This window comes from Oncorhynchus mykiss, chromosome 21, assembly GCF_013265735.2.
Source record: "Oncorhynchus mykiss isolate Arlee chromosome 21, USDA_OmykA_1.1, whole genome shotgun sequence".
NCBI lineage: Eukaryota > Metazoa > Chordata > Actinopteri > Salmoniformes > Salmonidae > Oncorhynchus > Oncorhynchus mykiss.
In genome coordinates this window covers 24,277,797-24,298,580 of record NC_048585.1, presented here as the reverse complement: position 1 = coordinate 24,298,580, position 20,784 = coordinate 24,277,797, and the positions used below count along the sequence as shown (strand labels likewise).

The 20,784-nt window shown below is 43.6% G+C and overlaps 1 protein-coding gene across 1 annotated transcript; it reads right to left on the bottom strand.

The window, feature by feature from the left end:
- Nucleotides 1–3,722: 3,722 nt before the first annotated feature.
- Nucleotides 3,723–20,784, bottom strand: adm2a (adrenomedullin 2a). Its single transcript, XM_021577262.2, has 3 exons — nucleotides 20,667–20,784; nucleotides 20,020–20,273; nucleotides 3,723–7,797 (listed from the first exon to the last, which is right to left on the bottom strand). The coding sequence occupies exons 2-3, from the start codon at nucleotides 20,115–20,117 to the stop codon at nucleotides 7,359–7,361; spliced, it is 537 nt and encodes a 178-aa protein (XP_021432937.2). The 5' UTR covers nucleotides 20,118–20,273; nucleotides 20,667–20,784; the 3' UTR covers nucleotides 3,723–7,358.

The window sequence follows — 20,784 nt, the reverse complement described above, 5'->3', positions numbered from 1 at the left end:
TACCACTAATTTCCTCTGCCTTAGAGCTGCTCCAGGGGGCCACTGTTTTCTCCAGGCTGGATCTACGGAATGTATGCCACCTGGTGCTGATATGAGAGGGGGACGAGTGGAAGACCACCTTCAACGCGGCCAGCGGCCACTATGAATATCTGAATATCTATGAATACCCTTTGGCCTCACCAACACCCCTGCCTTGTTCCAGGCTCTGGTGAATGATGTTCTCCGCGACATGCTGAACCGGTTCGTTTTCGTCTATATTGATGACATCCTCGTCTTCCCCCGCTCCCCCCAAGAACACGTGCCCCACGACCGACAGGTTCTCTATCGCCTTCTGGAGAACCAGTTGTTTGTTAAAGCAGAAAAGTGTGAGTTCCGTCACTCCACCATTCCTTTTCTGGGCTGCATCATCTTTGCTGGGAGTGTCCAGATGGATCCCGAGAAGGTGAGAGCGGTGGTGGATTGGCCGCAGCCTACATCCAGGGTGCAGCTGCAACGCTTGCTGGGGTTCGCCAACTTTTATTGCAGCTTTATCCAGGGTTACAGCACTCTGGCCTCCCCCTGTCTCCACTCACCTCTACCAAGGTTTAGTTCACTTGGTCATCTACCGATGATCAGGCGTTCCAGGACCTTAAACACCGCTTCACCACTGCTCCTATCCTGGTTCATCCTGACCCTTCCCATCAGTTCATGGTGGAGGCTGCTTCGGATGTCGGAGTGGGGGCTGTCCTCTCCCAAAGTTCTGCCCTGGACCTTAAGCTGCATCCCTGCACCCTCTTTTCCCACTACGATGTGGGGAATCGGAAGCTCCTTGCGGTGAAGACGGCATTGGAGGAATGGAGGCACTGGCTAGAAGGGGCAGAACATCCGTTCAATGTGTGGACCGACCACAAAAACCTGGAGTATCTCCGCACCGCCAAGCACCTCAACTCCATCGAAACGAGATGAGCCCTGCTGTTGACCCGGTTCAACTTTTACCTCTCCTACCGGCCAGGGTCCAAGAACGTTAAGCCGGATGCCCTGTCTCGCCGCTATAACCACACGGTTACCTCCCCAGAGGCCGAGACCATCCTTTCACCTCGTGCCTGGCAACGGCACTCAGCTGGGGTATAGGGAAACAGGTCCCTTGAGGCGCAGCGGTCCCAGCCGAACCCGGGGGGAGCTCAGATAACCGGATATTTGTGCCTGACGCTGTCCTCTCAGGTCCTGGAGTGGGCCCATTCCTCCAGGCTTGCCTGTCACCGGGGCTCTCGCCGGACCCTGGCCTTCGTGCAACAACACTTTTGGTGGCCTACTATGGTTCCGGATGATGCCGTGTTTGTTGCCGCCTGCACGGTCTGCACACAGAACAAGACTCCTCGGCAAGCTCCAGCTGGTCTTCTCCAACTACTGCCTGTCCCTCACCGTTCCTGGTCCCATATATCCCTGGATTTCGTCACGGGTCTCCCCTTGTCTGAGGGCAACACTGCCATCCTGACTGTGGTCGACCGGTTTTCCAAAGCCACCCACTTCATTCCTCTCCCCAAACTACCCTCAGCCAAGGAGACGGCCCAGCTTATGGTGCAACACGCTCATTGGGTTGTCAGAAAGCCTGTCCTCCGGATTCCACCCCCAGTCCAACGGCCAGTCGGAGAGAGCCAACTAGGACTTAGAGACGGGGGGGGGGGGGGGGGGCACTGTCACACCCTGATTTGTTTCACCTGTCTTTGTGATTGTCTCCACCCCTCACTAGGTGTCGACCCATCTTCCCCATCATCCCCTGTTTATTTATACCTGTGTTCTCTGTTTGTCTGCTGCCAGTTCATCTTCTTTGTCAAGTCAACCAGTGTTTTTGTGTCTCAGCTCCTGCTTTTCCCAGTCTCTTTTTCTCGCCCTCCTGGTTTTGATCCTTGCCTGTCCTAACTCTGAGCCCGCCTGTCTGACCTCTCTGCCTTCCCCTGACCCTGAGCCTGTCTGACCACTCTGCCTGCCCCTGAGCCTGCCTGACCACTCTGCCTTCCCCTGACCTTGAGCCTGCCTGCCGACCTGTACCTTTTGTCCCACCTCTGGATTATTGATCTCTGCCTACCCTGAATCTGCCTGCCATCCGGTACCGTTGCCCCACCTCCGGTTTACCTACCCCTGCCTGCCTTGAACTGTCTATTGCCTGCCCCTGTTGGATTATTATACCATTGTGAATTCGACATTGTCTGCATCTGGGTCTTACCTTCATACCTGACATTCATTATCTGAGAAACACATTTTTTGTGTTTTGATGCTGCCTTTTAAATGCACTGAAACCCCAAAAAGTGTTTTCACAACACTCTCTTAAGAACACCAATATTCAGGTTGAAGAACCACTTTGGGTGTTTCAGAGTCCTTGATTTTTTGTTTTTAAACACATTCTGTATATTAAAACACTTACATTGGGTTTACATTCAAACACCCTCCAAACACCAGATCTCAGGTTAGGGGCACTACTTGTCATGGTTTCATTACATAATCATGGTGTTTTGAGATTTTCTATTTTTACAGTGTAGGTTAGAGATGTTTGCAGCTACATTCTGTCACTAGAAGTTTTACAAACATGGTCTTAGTGGATAGATTGCTGTACTGCACTGTATCAGTCAATGACACTGAACAGTCAGTTGAATACACAACGAGGCCCCCAGAAATGTTCGCACAAGACCCAGAAACCCAGAAAGACAAATTGGATTTATCAGAACAATGTACTGGACTGAACTGGGGTGCTGCAGACTTGATATGTCTGATACAGGGCTAATAGATCTCTGTCACCATTTAGGCACTTGTGTATGATGCAACACCCTTGGGGGTTTTAACAGACACACACTGTCTCCCAAGTTAAGATTCCACAAGTCCTGTGACTTGATCTCCACGTGTCCGGGGACTCTTGATGTGTGTGACACAGTTTTAGCTGACTTGGGAACTCATATCAGGAAAGACGGCTGTAACATACTGAAACTACTCCTCGGATGTCACACATACTCTGAATAGACTGTGGGCATGGTCGGGTGTCCTGCACTCTGTAGAGGTTTGGATTTCTCTAGTTCAGTGGTAGGACTAGTCCCCTTTCCCCCCACCCCCCTTGCCCACCAACCAGCTGCCTTTTAGGTGGGCAGACAGCCCAGGAATGTGGCTGATTGCATGTGCCTTCTAGTTACTCATTAACTCTCCCTGTTAGGCACAACCTTTCGGATATTACATGAATCTAAATCATGTGATGTCGAGTATGAATTTTGCTCCATTCATTGGGACGAATAATGATTAACTAGCTGTTAGGAGTAGTAGAGTGAAGGACATTGGATCAATGCTGATGCATCATGGTCAAGAGAACTTTCACCCATCTATTTTTCCACTATGATGTCACCTTTGCCCAGGTTTACCAGATTCGAGGAAGGGGTGTTTTTTTCCCACATATTTCTCTTCCTTTAAGGAAATATTGAGTAATATGTATGATCTTGATACCTCTAGTTATATTTATTTTAAAATGTAGTAATATCGAAGACTGCTGGCAACTGTCATGTGGAGAGTAGATTTAATTCTGATTATAACTTCATTATTTTTCGTTTTGACAATGGCATCGATGTTGTTAACAATAACTGTTGTGAAGAGTTTCTCATACTGTACTCACACACACGTGAAGGTAAACATGCATACACACACACGCGCGCACACAAACATGCACGCACACACACACTTTCACAAATTAGAGGCACACACTAGACTTTATCTCACTACAATGTAGTTCTTTATTTTTTTACAGAGAATGAAAGACATTGTCTGACATTAACATTTAGGATTTATTTTTCTTTCCTAACAAAAGGTCACCTTTTAGGAGCATGGGAAATACGAGATAAATAGTGTCTTTGGTGACGTACATATATAAACATACAAAGATAACTTAAATATATTACTTTTCTTACATAGTACCGCTAATAATATATAATATGCACAAGTGCGCATGATATCATCTTCACTCCACTCATACTCATACAGATCTTTATCAAATGCAACATATACAATAACTCTCATCTGTCATTAAAAATAGACTTGCAATGTTTGAAATTCAAGTTGTGAGGAACTAACAACATTAAAGTGCTTTGCTCAGTTTGCTGTGACCCTAAAAGAGGCTTCTGACCTTAAGTATAATTAAACATTGAATGAGGAAAAACAGACTGGGATTGTGATGTGTCAGATCCCTGGCTAGGACGACTATACTATAAGTACCTACACATACACACTCACATATAGTCACATACACACTCACATACAGTCACATACACACTCACATACAGTCACATACACACTCACATACAGACGTGAACACACAACACAATCTCCTGCATCTCTTTACAACATAGGTTAAGTTAACAATGGCAGGCGATGGCAGCGTTACTTTTGATGTAAGACTGATGGAGAGTGTTTGTCTTAACACACAAGGGGAGGTATTAGTGGTCAAAGGTCGTAAATAATCTGGTGGTACGCAGTTTACCCAGACAAAACACTCAGCTATGCTTCTAGGAAAGGCTACGGACCCGCCAGTGACACAACACTGACGTGTAATTACAACACAGAGAAAAAGTACAGCAAAAACAACATGGCTTCAACAATAATCCAACAAACACGAGATTGGTTCCTGATCCTATATGTGGCCGTTCAGACACAAACACACACCTGTGACTGTGGTGGTTAAGAAGTCGAGAGATTCACCAAGGTTTTTAGCATTTGAAAAGCCTTTTAATGGTCTGTCACGAGACATTTATTAGCTCCATTACAGCAGAGACAATGGCATGTGTGTTTCACAACGCCTTTGAACAGATTAGACTTAAAGAACCAATGAACCACTGATTATGACCTGCGACCTGGCGCAGGTCATAATCTGAGATAGAAGCTGAGAGAGTGGTAGAGGGAGAGATGGTGAGAGAGCGAGTGAGACAGAGAATCACTCCACGATTAAATGAGCTAACTCTAAAATAAAATAAAGCCCCAGTTTTGATTAAGACGATTCAGTCCAAAAAGACAAAAATAAGTCAAACAAAATGAAAGGGGGATATGGATGGAGGAATATAAGACCACACTATAGTATGATGTAGATCACACAAAAAAACAAAATGACTGTCAAGTATTGTCAGATATTTGGTGAATTTAAACCACTTGCCCAACTAACTTAAATAGTTCTAGAATGACTTCATTGAGGCAACGCTGTGGTCAAAACAAAACAGTAAAAACCTGGACCCTAAAAGACTCTAAGCTAATTTTGGGAACTCCTGTGACTGTATAATTATGTCACGTTAACCTAATATTTACATAGTTATAGTCATAAATACATGAATGTGTGACTAATGGCTGACCTGGTTTATAACAGCAACATCAGCAAGTTTGGATCAGTTATTGGAAATCTAATAGTCTGAACGTTGAGGATGATTTAAACTATTCTAATCCTCTGACATTGAGGATATGAAACATTTGAATGTGTTGCAAAGAGCCAGGCTGCATGATTATTATGGGTATTAAAGTTGTCACGGAGACGTTGTGGCTTGTTTTTTCAGGTCGACAGACTCTGCACCTTTTGAAGGTTAGGCTAGTTTTTTGCATGCATGCTGAGTTGAGATTGTTTTTGGTTATTTCTAGTGAGGGCATCCGGCCCACCATTTCAGAGACAGTTATAACAAGGGGAAATGGGAATCTCAGGGCATATCTTTTTTTTAATGATATTTCGTGTTCAGATTTAAAATGTGGCACTCTGCCTCCCTTACTTTTGCTATCCGTGGTCTGTCATTACAAAGCCACAATGTAACAGTAGAGCACTTTGCTGTTGACTGTGCTAATTTAGACTCATTCGACATACTACAAGCATACAACGTAATGTATTGGTGTATACACACTAAACTACTAGCGTTTTTAGGATCTCAGTATTCATAACTGACCGGATTATTATTGATAATGACAAAGTAAGCCTCGAAATATTCCTGGTCAGTACTATTAATAGCAGATTTTGGGTTTGGGTTGGCAACTTGTGATGCTTTAGTTATACGGTCCCCTGGGCAAGGCACGGTCAAGGTTTCTTTTGTTTATAAATACAGCAGACTATGTGTACCGTGGCGGTACAACTAAAGAGATTAGGTCTGATTGGTTAAATTGCCGTAAACATAAAGTCGAGACTTAGTGGGAGAACTTAAGAATCACGTGAAGGGGATCATATTTCCCACTCAGACCCTGGGATAATGGCAGCAGGACTGTTCACTGTGTTCAAGAGCCAACCAATAGATATCACTGCTAAAATAGATCCGCAATGATTCATAATAAAAACATTGAAAATCTCCATCTTGTATAGGAACTGAGTCATTGAAATGTTTACCCTCTTCTTTCTCTTTCTATAAACAGTCTCTACTAGACAAGTCCAGAAGCAGATCTCCATCCAGCCACTGCTGAACTTGACTATTATGCCTGAATGCGGCTGTCAAGGCTGTGGTCTGTTGAAACATATACTTCACAGAACCACAGACTGCTTCTGTCGGGAACATCATTGGCTGCAAATGAGAAAGGACTTACAGTAGGTTCTTGTCTGTAAGGTCAGTGTCTGTCTGTGAGGTCAGTGTCTGTGTATGTCCACAAATGGTTGCTGGTGGTCTGTAAAATAGAGGATTACCCCAGATAGGTCAAACATGGTCCCTCAAATTGTTCTGGCAGATCTAAGGGGGCAGGGTTTAGGGTGGGGTAAAAGGGTTCATCGGGTCGTTTTGACGGGTCTTCGGGAATATATTCCCTCTGACAGGGATCTGATCCTAGCCCTGGTAGAAATCCACATGAGAGGCTTAAGTGTTTGATCAATGGGGCCAGAGCTAACTGCTGCTGTGGAGGTCATCAGGCATTATACAGACACGTCCAGTTGCGTTGGCTTGTGTTAAGTAGAAAGACAGGTGGACGGGAGCATTTATTCTTACATTAACAGGATTAGGAAGTCAAACTGAGCCCCTTGCAGCTCTTTGACTAGTCAGGAGGCCGGGAGAAACACAAAGACTTTGACGAGACCCAAATGTTCAGAGGATTTCTGGGTGACAGGTATTCGTTCCCAGGGGTGGTTGGTGGTGGGAAGCGTCGGCTATGAGGCTTTCATTCATGTCAGATTCCTTCTTCTTAAACAGCATGATGCGTTTTTGAGGTGTACAGAGGAGTAAGGCAAATGTCATTCAAAAAGTACATAAATTGTAATTTCAGGATCTAAAAAAGGTGTGGACTACATCTAATACTAATGCAAAGGCTATCTGTGATTCGTAAAATAGAGATAAATGTCTATATATTGAAGTTTGCTGGGGTGTTTATGTTTTCAGGGAAGAGAGGGAGAAGTATCTGTCAGTCGCTCATCCGTAACTATGCGGACTCCGGGGGTTAATGGGGGAGGAGTCTTCCCGTCCGCTCTGGCCAATCAGCTGATAGAGCCGGTGGCTGAGGTTCTGAACCTGGCAGGTTCCCAGGGCGCACCCCACTCTCATCAGCTGGGGGTGGTGGTGACCCCCGCGTGACCCTGAGTGGGCATGGCGACGACCTCTTGACCCCATCCGTTGTGGCTCCACGCCCTCCTCACGCCTCGCCCGTACCAGAGCTTCAAGATGGGCTGTGTTCATGACAGTGGGTGGTGTGTCTCTGCGGAGGTAGCCATGCAGCCATTTTGGAGATCTGATGGAGGACTGGAGGTCTGATGAAGGGCTGGAGTCTGTTGGGCTGGCGAGTTCGATGCCAGTTTCTGGAGTGAAGATCTCCTTCTCTCTCAGCGCATGAAGCTTCTTAAGCAGCTCCAACCTAGGAAGACAGAAAACAAATAAGACGTCGTTAAGATTGATGTCTGTATCTTTCCACTCTGGTTCAATGCTGACAATTGAATCAGAGAAGTCATTTTAGTTATTCTCAGACTAATGTGAAGCACACTTCCAACAGCATTTTATGTCGACACACACTGACAGTAAATGTTACACATATGGAATGGGCATGGTGAGGGTTGATGTGTCACCATCCTGCCTTAATGCATTTTAGAAGACTAATGGCCTTTCAGCACAGGAACAAAACAGCATGGGGACCTGGCTGCAGTCCATTTATTATGGTAATTTCAACATACTGGACGTCACAACTATTGAGACTTCATGTTCACTTTAGCTAAAGCAAACAGACAGAGTGGCTCTGGAGATTTACTGACTATTCCCTCAAGGGTCCACAGGACGGAGGCATCACTAAGTTTCAGGAACAGCCTGTTTAGCAAACACATCTCAGATTGACTCTGGCTTTAGCACTGAGGAGGAGGAGGCCCTGCCATCTGTTCTCTTCTTGATGATGACACTAGCTGCTCAACTCAAACTTGGCACTGGGGATGCTATTCTCTGAACTGTTGTGGGTGTGTTTGCTCAGAGGGCTTGAATTTGTGTCTCTGTGTCTTAGTTTGTTACAGATGCCATAAATAGGTAGAGGCTTGTGCACCTGGCGGATGTCATATTGACGAAGCACTGGCCACAGTGAGTCAGGGAATTTCATTCTCAAAATGGCGCCAGTGGGTGTAGGTATATTAAGCCTAAATTATTTTAAGTAGTAAGTATGACTTTTGTGTGCTAAATGTCCTCCCATAATAAAGTTAGAACAAGGAAGAGAAAACGTCCCTTTTGTATCCTTTTTCCGTTTTAAAGAGACACAGAAACATTTCCACAGCATCAGGTTCTGACCGGCTTCCAACTGCTCTTTAGGAGAAGCAGTAATGATAGTTGGCATACAGCGTAATTATAAAAAGAGCAGCGCTCTCCGTGTAAAATGCTGACTGGATTGTGAGAAATAACAGGGTAGGCCTACTGTAGAATGCCACTATGCCAATGGTAACCAACCAATCTCTGTACAGACACAGCGAGAAGTGGCTATATTAATGAACAGGGTTCCAAACCCTTCTCTGCCTCCTCAAGGCGGTCTCTTAGTTAATGTGTTCAGTGCCTTGGCCAGGCTCTTGCCAAACATGTTGTTCGTGGTCAAAATTCTGCATGACTGAGCATTTATGGGTTTGTTCAACCAATTTAACCTCAAACTGAGTTTTGTGTTGCGGGCTTGAAGCCTAACATAACTAGCCAATCTAGCTACTTCACAAACAAAAACATAGTGCTATTCCAGCAACAGCACCATGACTGGTCAGTCAGTGAAAGTTTCAAGGTATCATATTTGACATGTACACAGAGTTCCAACACAAAGAAAACACTGAATCACCTGTGTCTCCCTGCCATCCAGCCTGTTTGCCCATACGGGGCAGGGCCCTGGTGCCTGGTGATGGTGGGTGTCACTGGTAACCACTGTGGTAATGTCGAGGGAGCACTATTTCCAGGAGCACCTAGTCATTCAGCTCTGTCCTGTGGCCATGGCATTTCCCAGTCACACACGCCTTCTGTGCCAAACACCATGCTGCCAGACAGGCACAAATTGTATTTGACTGCGCGGAAGAAGCTACATTCATACAGTATACCGCATAAATACTGCAATGTGGTTGTTATAGAGATTTGGATAGTCTATATTCATTACAGTAAACTTGACCTTTCTGTACACAAAATGGCTGAAATACAATATTCTGTACAGGCTCATTCTTCTTCTGTGTTTGGAATCCATGGTGGAAAATGTGTTTCTCACACAGGAGGAAGGAGGAAACTTAATCCGTTCGGAAAGAAGAGATGGTGAATAAACAAAACAAAGGTAACACAGCTCCAGAACAGCTTCCTTTGGGAGTCCCTGGACAAAAACAGGACTGATGGGGTGTGTAGACTGCCAGTACCAAACAATGCCCACTGAGCACACACTGGTTGAATCAATGTTGTTTGAAATGACGTTCAACCAACATGGAATAGGTGTTGAATTGATGTCTGTGATCAGTGGGTGTGCTGTACCAAGCTTCACATCCATAGAAAAATTGATAGATTTTATTGTACACCGGATAGGTGTAGTCAAATGTGTTGTTTTACAGGGTCAGCCATAGTAGTACAGTGCCCCTGGAGCAAATTAGGATTAAGTGCCTTGCGCAAGGGCACATCAACAGATTTTCCACCTTGTCAGCTCAGGTATTTGAAACACCGACCTTTCGGTTAGTGGCTCAACACTCTAACCGCTAGTCTTCCTGCTGCCCTAAGACATTGTGTCAGTCCCAATCCACCCCATTGACCAAGTAGTTTGTGTGTTTGTGTGTGTGTGTGTGTGTGTGTGTGTGTGTGTGTGTGGTGTGTGGTGTGTGTGTGTGTGTGTGTTTCTAATGCCTATTTCCACCCCTGGTAGAGCAGTAGTGGACTTTGTGGCTCACTCAGCGCTGGAATCTCCCATAACACACCATGTCGCCCCGAGCCCGACCCAACGCAGCAGACAATGGCTGCTTCGCTAGTCAGGCTATTCTGGGCTGGCAGACAGCCATAAAGACCCTGTGATGTCGTTAAAAAACAATTTTCTTGGAGAATTAGTAACTGGACAGAGGCGGAGAAGGAGAAAAAAAGAAGAAAGAATGAGTCTGCTGTTTAAAGGAGGTTAACCGTGTTTGGGTTTCTGTGGGGTTCACCTCCCACCTAGGGAGTTTGTGGCATGTCCTTTTGTCCTCCTCTCCTCTCTGTTACACCATCTGACCGGACCGCCTTACTTCCACCTGACACTGATGCCCTTAGACTTTTATATAGCTTTTATATAATGGCTTCACAAGCAAGTTTGAACTTGTCTGTTTTGTCCCTTGGGCCAACCAGGACCCATTTGTATGTATCTGTGCTGAAGGGATCGGATGGATCTGAAGGGAGCGTTTTGGCCAAAGACTTTGGACCGGAGGTGTGACTGTGAGTCAGTGTGCCCAGAACACATGCTCCTCTCCAGTTTCGTTGGGATGTTGTTCTGATCCCACAATAAGCCTTTTGGCCACCGTGTTCTAGCCCACAGCCAGAAGGCAGCAGCACCATGTACTGTAGGCCGGCCCAATGTGGGAACTCTCTCACTGGATCACATCTGATCTGACAGCCCGTCTAATTTGGCTATTGAGAAAGTAATCCTGCAAATTGACAGTAATGGAGGTCTTTGTGATTGGGAGACGATCAAAGATATCAAGAGCTTCACATTCTTGGAAACATTCACTCACTCAACACTCGTTTTCAGCACCATCTGATCTGTGGACGATTATTTTTAAAAATATATTGTAACAAATCCACCTACTTGTTCTGTAAAAGTCACATTTTCATTGGAGTGCATTAAGCTAAAACTCACTCAGCCTGGGGAACTTTATTTATTTATTTTACCTTTATTTAACTAGGCAAGTCAGTTAAGAACAAATTCTTATTTTCAATGACAGCCTAGGAACAGTGCCTGGTCAGGGGCAGAACGACAGATTTGTACCTTGTCAGCTCGGGTATTTGAACTTGCAACCTTCCGGTTACTAGTCCAATGCTCTAACCACTAGGCTACCCTGGAATGGGCGGAGGGAGGGGGTTTTGAGGGTTCGATAAAAGGGTAAGCTGATCCCAACTCCTTTGTGCTGCAGTGTGGTGTTGTTCTTTCGTATTACTCCCACAGTTCAGACTGAGGTTTAGGTCTGGAATCACAACTGAGACCCACCAGTGGAACCACCACAATAGGGTGATTCCACACCAGCGGGAGTGGGAAATATTTTTGGTATTTACATTTGAGTCATTTGGTCATATCCAGAGCGACTTACAGGAGCAATTAGGTTTCTCAGGTTGTTCTGACAATTCTCACATAGAAACTTGATTGGGGGGCAGGATGTTTAACACAATTTTTTTTTTCTATCACAAGCCATTTTTTTGAAAATCATGATGAAATTAGCCATTTTATACCCTTTTTAGTATACATGCCTCCTATAAGACCCTATGATCTGTGAACTGTACAACATCTGTCATTATAGGCCTTATAGTGTTCTCTCTGAAATACACATTTTAAAAATGAATTTATTCAACATTAAAAATATTAATATTAATCTCAAAACTATCCTTTTTAGGCATTCTCTTCAAATACGTAACATTTCCAGAGTGGGTTCTCTGGTACCTTTAATGATATGACCAATTGTATACATATAAATGGACATGATAGGTCATTAACCAATCACAGCCTCATGTAGGATTGCACATTCAGCAAATCACCAGCAGAGGGAGTTCCCTTTGAATCCATTTTCCCATTCACTGTGTTAGTGGTGCTCAAAAAATTGATCATAACTTCAGAATTAGCAGAAAGCCCACACTGGAAATGTTATATACTTATATATATTGCTCCCAAAAAAATCATAAAATAAACTATATCAAAAAAGGTCAATTTGAGATATTAATATTTGAATGTTGAATAAATGAATGTGATAATTTTTTTATTTCAGAATCTAGACATACACTACTGGGAAAAAGTTTTAGAACACCTACTCATTCAAGGTTTTTCTTTATTTGTACTATTTTCTATATTGTAGAATAATAGTGAAGACATCAAAACTATGAAGTAACGCGTGAAACATGTAGTAACCAAAAAAGTGTAAAACAAATCAAAATATATTTGAGATTTGAGATTCTTCAAATAGCCACCCTTTGCCTTGATGACAGCTTTGCACACTCTTGGCATTCTCCAACCAGCTTCACCTGGAATGCTATTCCAATAGTCTTGAAGGAGTTCCCACATATGCTGAGCACTAAGTTTTAAAAAATAAAGAAAAACCCTTGAATGAGTAGGTGTTCTAAAACTTTTGACCGGTAGTGTACTCCATATTTTAGAGCACACTATAAGGAGTATAATGACGCCGAGATGTTATCTTTTCCATGTACAGTTCACAGATCATAGGGTCTTACAGGAGGTATGTTTAGGTCTAAAAAGGGCCTAAAATGGCTACTTTCATCATGATTTTCTCAAACATTGCTTGTGGTACAAATGTAAAAAGCAGTTCAAACATCTTTTCCCCAATGAAGTTTCAATGTGAGAATTGCCAAAACAATATGAGATACCAGAAATATGTTCCGCTGGCGTGGAATCGCCGATGTCCCACCAGCCCCAGCCTGATGCCCTCCTCTGCCCCAGTAAGGCCCCCTCAGAGAAGGGTAAGCCTTGGCCAGCACCAGACCCTTCATACATGCTTATACCCAGGGGGCTGGGCCTACCATGGGGTGCCTTAATCAACAGTAAATGTGGCACATTCATGCATAATCCTCGCCAGGCCCCATGCAGCTAACTGAGGACAGATTGTGGAGACAGAAATAAGCAAAAGGCGATTTATTTGTGAATGAACCATTGCCGACGCTTGTTCTCCATGCATTGGTGGTTTTATAACCTCTTGTGTTGACGATAAGTACGTGCTGAGGCGTGATTTAGCACTTTCCTCATCATGCACTGCATTGGGTGAAAGTGTACACAGTTGCTAAAGTCCATGGCTTGAAAGAACGACTGCCACATATCCACTTAAGTGTGGACTTAAGTGTGTAGTGGTTTGGGAATTGGGAGACGGACTTCAAACCACACAGTGGTTCCAATTGTACTGAGGCGGCCACTCACAGCTGCAGTGCTGACTCCTGATTGAGGCCTGATCTCCATCGGTACTGTAGGTATCCAGCCACACTACAAATGACTGTACTTAGCTAGAATAACACCTACATTTTCCTCAACCACCAACAAGAGTTTAGTCCTTCTCTCCTCAGACCTCAGAGCTCCATCTGTGTTCCTTCTTCAGCCTTTATCCTGTGTTATTTCTTTAACACTGACAGTATACACAGAGACAGACAGATATACTGTACAAGGATTGTCACGATTCCAGTACTGCGATTGTCAGAAGTATCGTGGCAAGTCACATTAGTTAATTTTGCAATCTATAGCACTCAAAATTTCACGTAAAGTAGGTTTTTATTGTACCATAGAGTTTTGTCTAATTCATGTTTTCTTCATTGCCATGGAAAATCTGGTATCGTAGTATCTCAAGACTGGTATCGTGACAACCTTAATCCATACATACACACACACACACACACACACACACACACAAGCATTTTGCCATGGTCAGGATATCAGTGCAGAGTGGAAGCATTTTCTTTATAGATGTGGACGGTGGAATTTAGGTCTTAGCCACTAATCCACTGTGGAATTCTGAGCTGCCTGGTGGGAGACTGGTCCCCCCTCTTCTTTAGGCCTGGTCATAATGACCCCCACGGAGCACAGAGAGAGAAGGAGAAAGAGAGAGAGAGAGAGAGAGGGAGGGAGGGTCATGGTAGTGTTTATGTGGTAGATACATTACATCTCCATACATCGACCTCTGTTTACAGTGTGGCCCACATCAGAGCAGCCATGCTTCCTCAGAGCAGAGGTCTAACCACAGAGTCATACTTACTGCCTCTCACAGAGCAATCTACAGGGCCAGCTGGGGTTATATCAGACTGTGAGGCACGCAAAGTGTATTTAAGTACATAAAAGATAACTGGAGTAAAGTTTAAGTATTTATGAGCCATATTAGTCAAGGTAATGTTCATGTTATGTCTTTGATATTGTATAAGCATATCTATAAATCTATATAAAGTTAATGTATATAGAGTTATACAATCTATCACCATCTAATGGATGCAAAGAGCATCTGATATATTACTCAGAAGACAACAGTATGTCCTCTGGGTGGTGGATGATGATGCAATGTGCCTGATTCTGGGGTAAATATTGTGTTGGGACAATGGATGGGTGTTGACGTCTGAATTACATGCAGGGGGCTTGGCCCTGACACTTGCCCCATATGGGGTGACAGAGGGAGTTAATGATTTAGGACGAGGATGGACAGACGGGAAAAACATTGTTTTTTTTCTGTCCATCCTGAGCAAATTCACACCCACAATACACACAGACTCAAATACAGACAGTCTCAAATACACACAACCTCAAATACACACAGCCTCAAATACACACAGACAGACCAGTAGTCGACACATACACAGCCCCTCTTTCTAAAGAGAATATGCTTTACACTAACACACACGCTCAATACACAAACTGTGTTCATCCTGTCCGGGATGTCTGACATGTCATATCATTGACCTCTGTCCCAGACTGTGTGGAAGTAGTGGGTCGTCATGACAACAAGCACATAACAGCACATCAGCTCCAGTAACATGCCTCTCTCTGGGGCGCCTTGCACCCCAGAGCTGGAATCCACAACGTAAAACTGCTTCGTCTCTAAAGCCATAATTAAGCCATATTGGTTTGGCTCTGGCCTTCAACTATTTTCTCTCAAGCTGTTACTATATGCACAATGAAGGGTATACTTTGTATTGTGAATGGCCATGATCAGGACATAAAGCGCTTTATCGGTACAGAGAAACAATGACCAAACACACCCATCACACCTCAGTCTGAAAAGGGGAAAGAGAGGAGGAGCAATGAGGCCTGTGTTATTGTTATCAGCCTGTGATGGGATCATCATGTGTGATGGGAAGGACAGAGCGTTTGGTATGGAGGGAAGAAAAAGTGGGACATTTACTGAGTAAATAAATAGATAAAAGGAGGGAAGAAAGCAGAGGGAGAAACCAGAATGAAAGAGGGAGAGAGAAGAGAGAAAACAGAATTGGAGAGAGAGTGAGGAAAAAGAGAGAGGACATTATGAATCGCCTTTCCATCACCAAGGGAACATCCCGAGGGGATTTCTAGGAACGATAACCCCTCACACAGCCACAGCTTGGACAAGACAAACAGACTCCCTCTTATTGAACTGTTTGTTTTTGAAAAGCTGCTGTGTTCACTCAAACACACTGATAGAGAGCACTGATGCAACCACAACCACATCCACCATTACCCACAAATTCTGTCCCTGCTGTTTTAAATGGAAAGTTAGTTCTGAGAGATTGAAGTCTTAACAACTATTGGGAAGCAGAAATAGCCCAACCCTGCTGGGAGCTCAGACTGACATAAACAGAGAGGTGTTTGAGTCATGTTTCCCTTTGCTTCGATTTGATTTCAGCAGCAGGTGTTTGTCCAATGCGCAGACACACAGGCACACAGACACACACGCGCACACACACCTGTAGACAGAGGTTGTTGAGCTAAGTCCGAACCTCCAGCGTTGGGGCCCTCTTGTCAGAATAGGGTCACCTTATAATGAGACTGTTGTCTGGCACATCCATCTCAGCCCTGCCAATCTAGTCCATGCAGGGTAAAAACAACCCTCTTTTTCCACATCCTCATAAGTCAATAACCTCAATTATGGGCCATAAAGACTTGCCAGTCCATTCATGAATGCACGTCAGCAAAAAAAAAAAAAAACGTGACACTTTTCTGTTGAATGTTGATTCCCCTACAATGTCTGAGTGCAGATACAGTGCCTTCGGAAAGTATTTAGACCCCTTGACTTTTTCCACATTTTGTTACGTTACAGCCTTATTCTAAATGGACTTAAAAAATAATAATCCTCAGCAATCTACACACAACACCCCATAATGACAAAGTGAAAAAAGGGTTTAAGACATTTTTGCAAATATATATATAAATATATAAAACGTATTTACAGGAGTATTCAGACCCTTTTCTATGAGACACGAAATTGTGCTCAGGTGCATCCTGTTTCCATTGATCATCCTTGAGATGTTTCTTGATTGGAGTCCACCTGTGATAAATTAAATTGATTGGACATGATTTCGAAAGGCACACACCTTTCTATATAAGGTCTCACAGTTGACAGTGCATGTCAGAGCAAAAACCAAGCCATGAGGTAGAAGGAATTGTCCGTAGAACTCCGAGACAGGATGTGTCGAGGCACAGATCTGGGGAAGTGTACCAAAAAATGTCTACAGCATTGAAGGCTCTTTCTAGAGCTGGCCACCTGGCCAAACTGAGAAATTGGGGGAGAAGGGCCTTGGTCAGGGAGGTGACCAAGAACCTGATGGTCACTCTGACAGAGCTCTAGACTTCTTCTATGGAGATGGGAGAACCTTTCAGAAGGACAACCATCTCTGCAGCACTCCACCAATAAGGCCTTTATGGTAGAGTGGCCAGACAGAAGCCACTCCTCAGTAAAAAGGCACATGACAGCCCGCTTGGAGTTTGCCAAAAGGCACATTAAAGACTCTCAGACCATGAGAAACAATATTTTCTGGTCTGATGTAACCAAGATTGAACTCTTTGGCCTCAATGGCAAGTGTCACGTCTGCAGGAAACCTGGCACCATCCCTACGGTGAAGCATGGTGATGGCAGCATCATGCTGTGGGGATGTTTTTCAGCGGCAGGGACAAGGAGACAAGTCAGGATAGAGTCAAAAATGAACGGAGCAAAGTACAGAGAGATCCTTGATGAAAACCTGCTCCAGAGGACTCAGGATCTCAGACTGGGGCAAAGATTCACCTTGCAACAGGACAACGACCCTAAGGAGACAGCCAAGGGTCAGCAGGTAGCCTAGTGGTTAGAACGTTGGACTAATTACCGAAAGGTTGGACTAGTAACCGAAAGGTTGAAAGATCGAATCCCTGAGCTGACAAGGTAAAAATCTGTCGTTCTGCCCCTGAACAGGGCATTTAACCCACTGTTCCTAGGCCATCATTGAAAATAAGAATTTGTTTGTAACTGACTTGCCTAGTTAAATAAAGGTTTTTAAAAAATTTAAAAGACAATGCAGGAGTGGCTTCGGGACAAGTCTCTAATGTCCTTGAGTGGCCTAGGCAGAGCCCGGATTTGAACCTCAGGAGAGACCTGAAAATAGCTGTGCAGCAATGCTTCCCGTCCAACCTGACAGAGCTTGAGAGGATCTGCAAAGAAAAATGGGAGAAACTCCCAAAATACAGGTGTGCCAAGCTTGTAGTGTCATACCCAAGAAGACTTGAGGCTGTAATCACTGCCAAAGGTGCTTCAACAAAGTTGAAAGGGTCTGAATACTTATGTAAATGTGATATTTCCATTTTTTTAAATGAATTTGCAAGGGGGTATTGTGTGTAGATTGATGAGGGGAAAAAACAATTTAATACATTTTAGAATAAGGTGGTAACCTAACAAAATGTGGAAAAAGTCAAGGGGTCTGAATACTTTCCGAAGGCACTGTATAAAGCAAGATAACAGTGGTGTCACTGACCTAATATGAATAAGTCTCAACAAATGATCCTCTCCAGATCCCTTGGTTGATCATGTCTGAGTTACCAGGCCAACAACACAACTCATGGACATTTTTTGGAACCGGTCAGTGTGTCCTACAGTGCTAACCCACATTAGAGGAACATTCTAGATACAACCAAGTGCCTTACTTCACTTGCCCCAAAAAATGACTATCAGGTGAAAATGTTCCACTTTTAGCTTTGAACATCCCAGATTTCTATGTAAAGGCATAGCTCTTGGTGAAGGTAATCATGTGTTATAATTGGTTTCTCTCATTGATAGAGTCCAGGTTCCTGTCAGTCTCCCACCAGAAGAGGGCATGCAGACACTGACTCTACCCTCTGCTCTAGTTCTCACTGCACTAAAACACACCAGAGACTGGAGTCTTCACTAGTGCACTTCTCCTTCACTTTGAACAGGCCCTTCTGCCCACCCAATGAAACAGGAAATGGGTATTATTGACCAATTCCCTGTGATCTTGGGATTTTACTACCACGTCACACATAGAAGAATAGCAGAGTGGGAAAATACAAGTGCCACTCATTACAGTATTACAGTACAGTAGCCAATGGCTAAAACGTGGCAGGAGTTCAGCTAAATGCCAACATGAGGAGGACTGTTTTTTCCACCTCTGCTATCATATGTCCCACATGAGGTCATATCCCACATGAGGTCATATATACTGCTGTGTTAGGAATATGACCTCATGTGACCTCAAACTACTTAAACCAAATCTAATTGGTAAGACAAACACACAACCATATATATATATATATATCTGTTGCATTCCAAAATATAGTCACACGTGAATAAGATAAAGTAGATGGTTTGGCGCAATAAACCTTGACTTTGAACGCTGACACAAGTAGCTAGCACTTTCGTTTAGGGACCTATAAAGAACTGTATTAAAGTATTTCATGACAACGGCCAGATTTGATGTAACATGTATCTACATGGGTAATATATCAATCAAATACTAACAGTGTGTAATGACGCGCCTAACCTGCGCTTCAGTTTGTGTTTGTAGCGCAGTGTGGAAAAATATGATGCAATGACGGTCGTATTGTCCTCTGTCCCATTAGTTAATGTGAGTTTTTGGACTAAATTCAGTTGCATCATATAAGAACACACATTCTGAAGAGTACGCTTTATTATGCAGATGGAATAAATGCGTAATTTCGTCAAGGTGCCCATTTTTCAACATAGTGGTCATGGATAAGATAGCACTCGTTAGCCTACACTATCATGAACTTTAAGTCAACACAAGTGTTTAAATCCCATAACAGACCTAGCCCAATGGAGAGAGCAGTGCAAACCAGAGACTGCGCAAGGCGCGCATGGATGAACTCTCAATCCATTCTAAAAACACGGATTCCCCTCAAACTTTACCACATTGTCATATCATAACTACAGAGTCCCCTGGTTATCTGAGCGGGAGCGCATGTTCCCTGTATCACGTTTGTCTTGCTCTGACCTTGCCCGCCAGGACTACTCTCTATCCGTTATCTCCCCGAAACAAACACTTCAGCGTACTTTATGCCATTAACCTCGACATTATATATTAAGTGGTTCATCGGTTTGTGGTTTGACAGTGTGATTTAATTTAAAAAAAAAACAGTAGGCTAAAAAAAGGTGCACGTCAATTCACCAAACACCGGCAGAGTCATTGGACATTCAAGAATTATCAATTTCATAATACTGCATCTCATCCATCACTGTATTTTCCGAATCGTGGAATAAAATAAGACTACATGTGGCCTATATTTGAATTAGACCTCCAGATTTCCTATCGAAATAGCATCAGCTTTTATATATCCAATAAGCCCTCCAGAAGAAAATTTCTGTTCAATAATCATCACTTCCAGAAAGGATCACTCGTAGAAAGTGAAAGAGAAGGAACTGGAACGCACGTTCAATATAGGAAGGTAATGTAATGTCTTTCTTCCTACCTGCTTCTCTCCAGACGGTCTGCGACCGGGAGAGCCAGGAGCTGCTGGAGGGAGAGTAGGCTGATGCAATACACAGTAACCGGCAGAAGTGAACGCATCTCGGGACGAGTTCTCACACACACCCCTTGGGAAGGAGGGTGTTCCCAAACCACCTGGACGATGTTCAACTCCCGGGGAAGAAAAATTCCTAAATGTTTTGGTATTTAAGCTAGTACTGATATCCAGGCCACAATGCGTGAGACAGTCAAATGATCCTGTGATAAACAGATAATAAAAAAAGGAAAGAAAAGTAAATACAATTGTCTAATTTGATCAGGATATTGATTAGGTTATATTATCGAAATATGCACGAAATACAGTTATTTTGCAACAAATATTCAAGAGTGCCTGTAGGACACCTGCAAGTGCATTATTCACTCACTATTCAGTAGCCTAATCATGCGTACAAAGTGTACGAACCACTCTATGTGTGGCCAATTGAAAGCTATGCATAAAGAAACCTCAAGCACTAAAGAAAACTTTTTTATATATATATCCAGCTAGACCCATTTTTTCATATTTTACACAACAATTATATTGCATTTCAAATTATAGCTATAATAACTCATATAAAATAGTACATTTTATGAATGTTAGTAATATCTTACGTATATGAGGATTTTCAGAAATATTCTCGTAGGTCTAAGTACTTTCCCACGGATCTAACAAGTGTTGGTCAAGATGAAATTCTCAGATTCAACTTCTGAAGTTGAGCGAGACGACATT

Bases quoted from the DNA above. Each gene is read 5' to 3' on its own strand.
- adm2a (XM_021577262.2), bottom strand. From the start codon at position 20,117: ATGCGTTCACTTCTGCCGGTTACTGTGTATTGCATCAGCCTACTCTCC. The intron at 7,798-20,019 runs GTAGGAAGAAAG...CTGTCTTCCTAG, and splicing joins GACCGTCTGGAGAGAAGCAG to GTTGGAGCTGCTTAAGAAGC.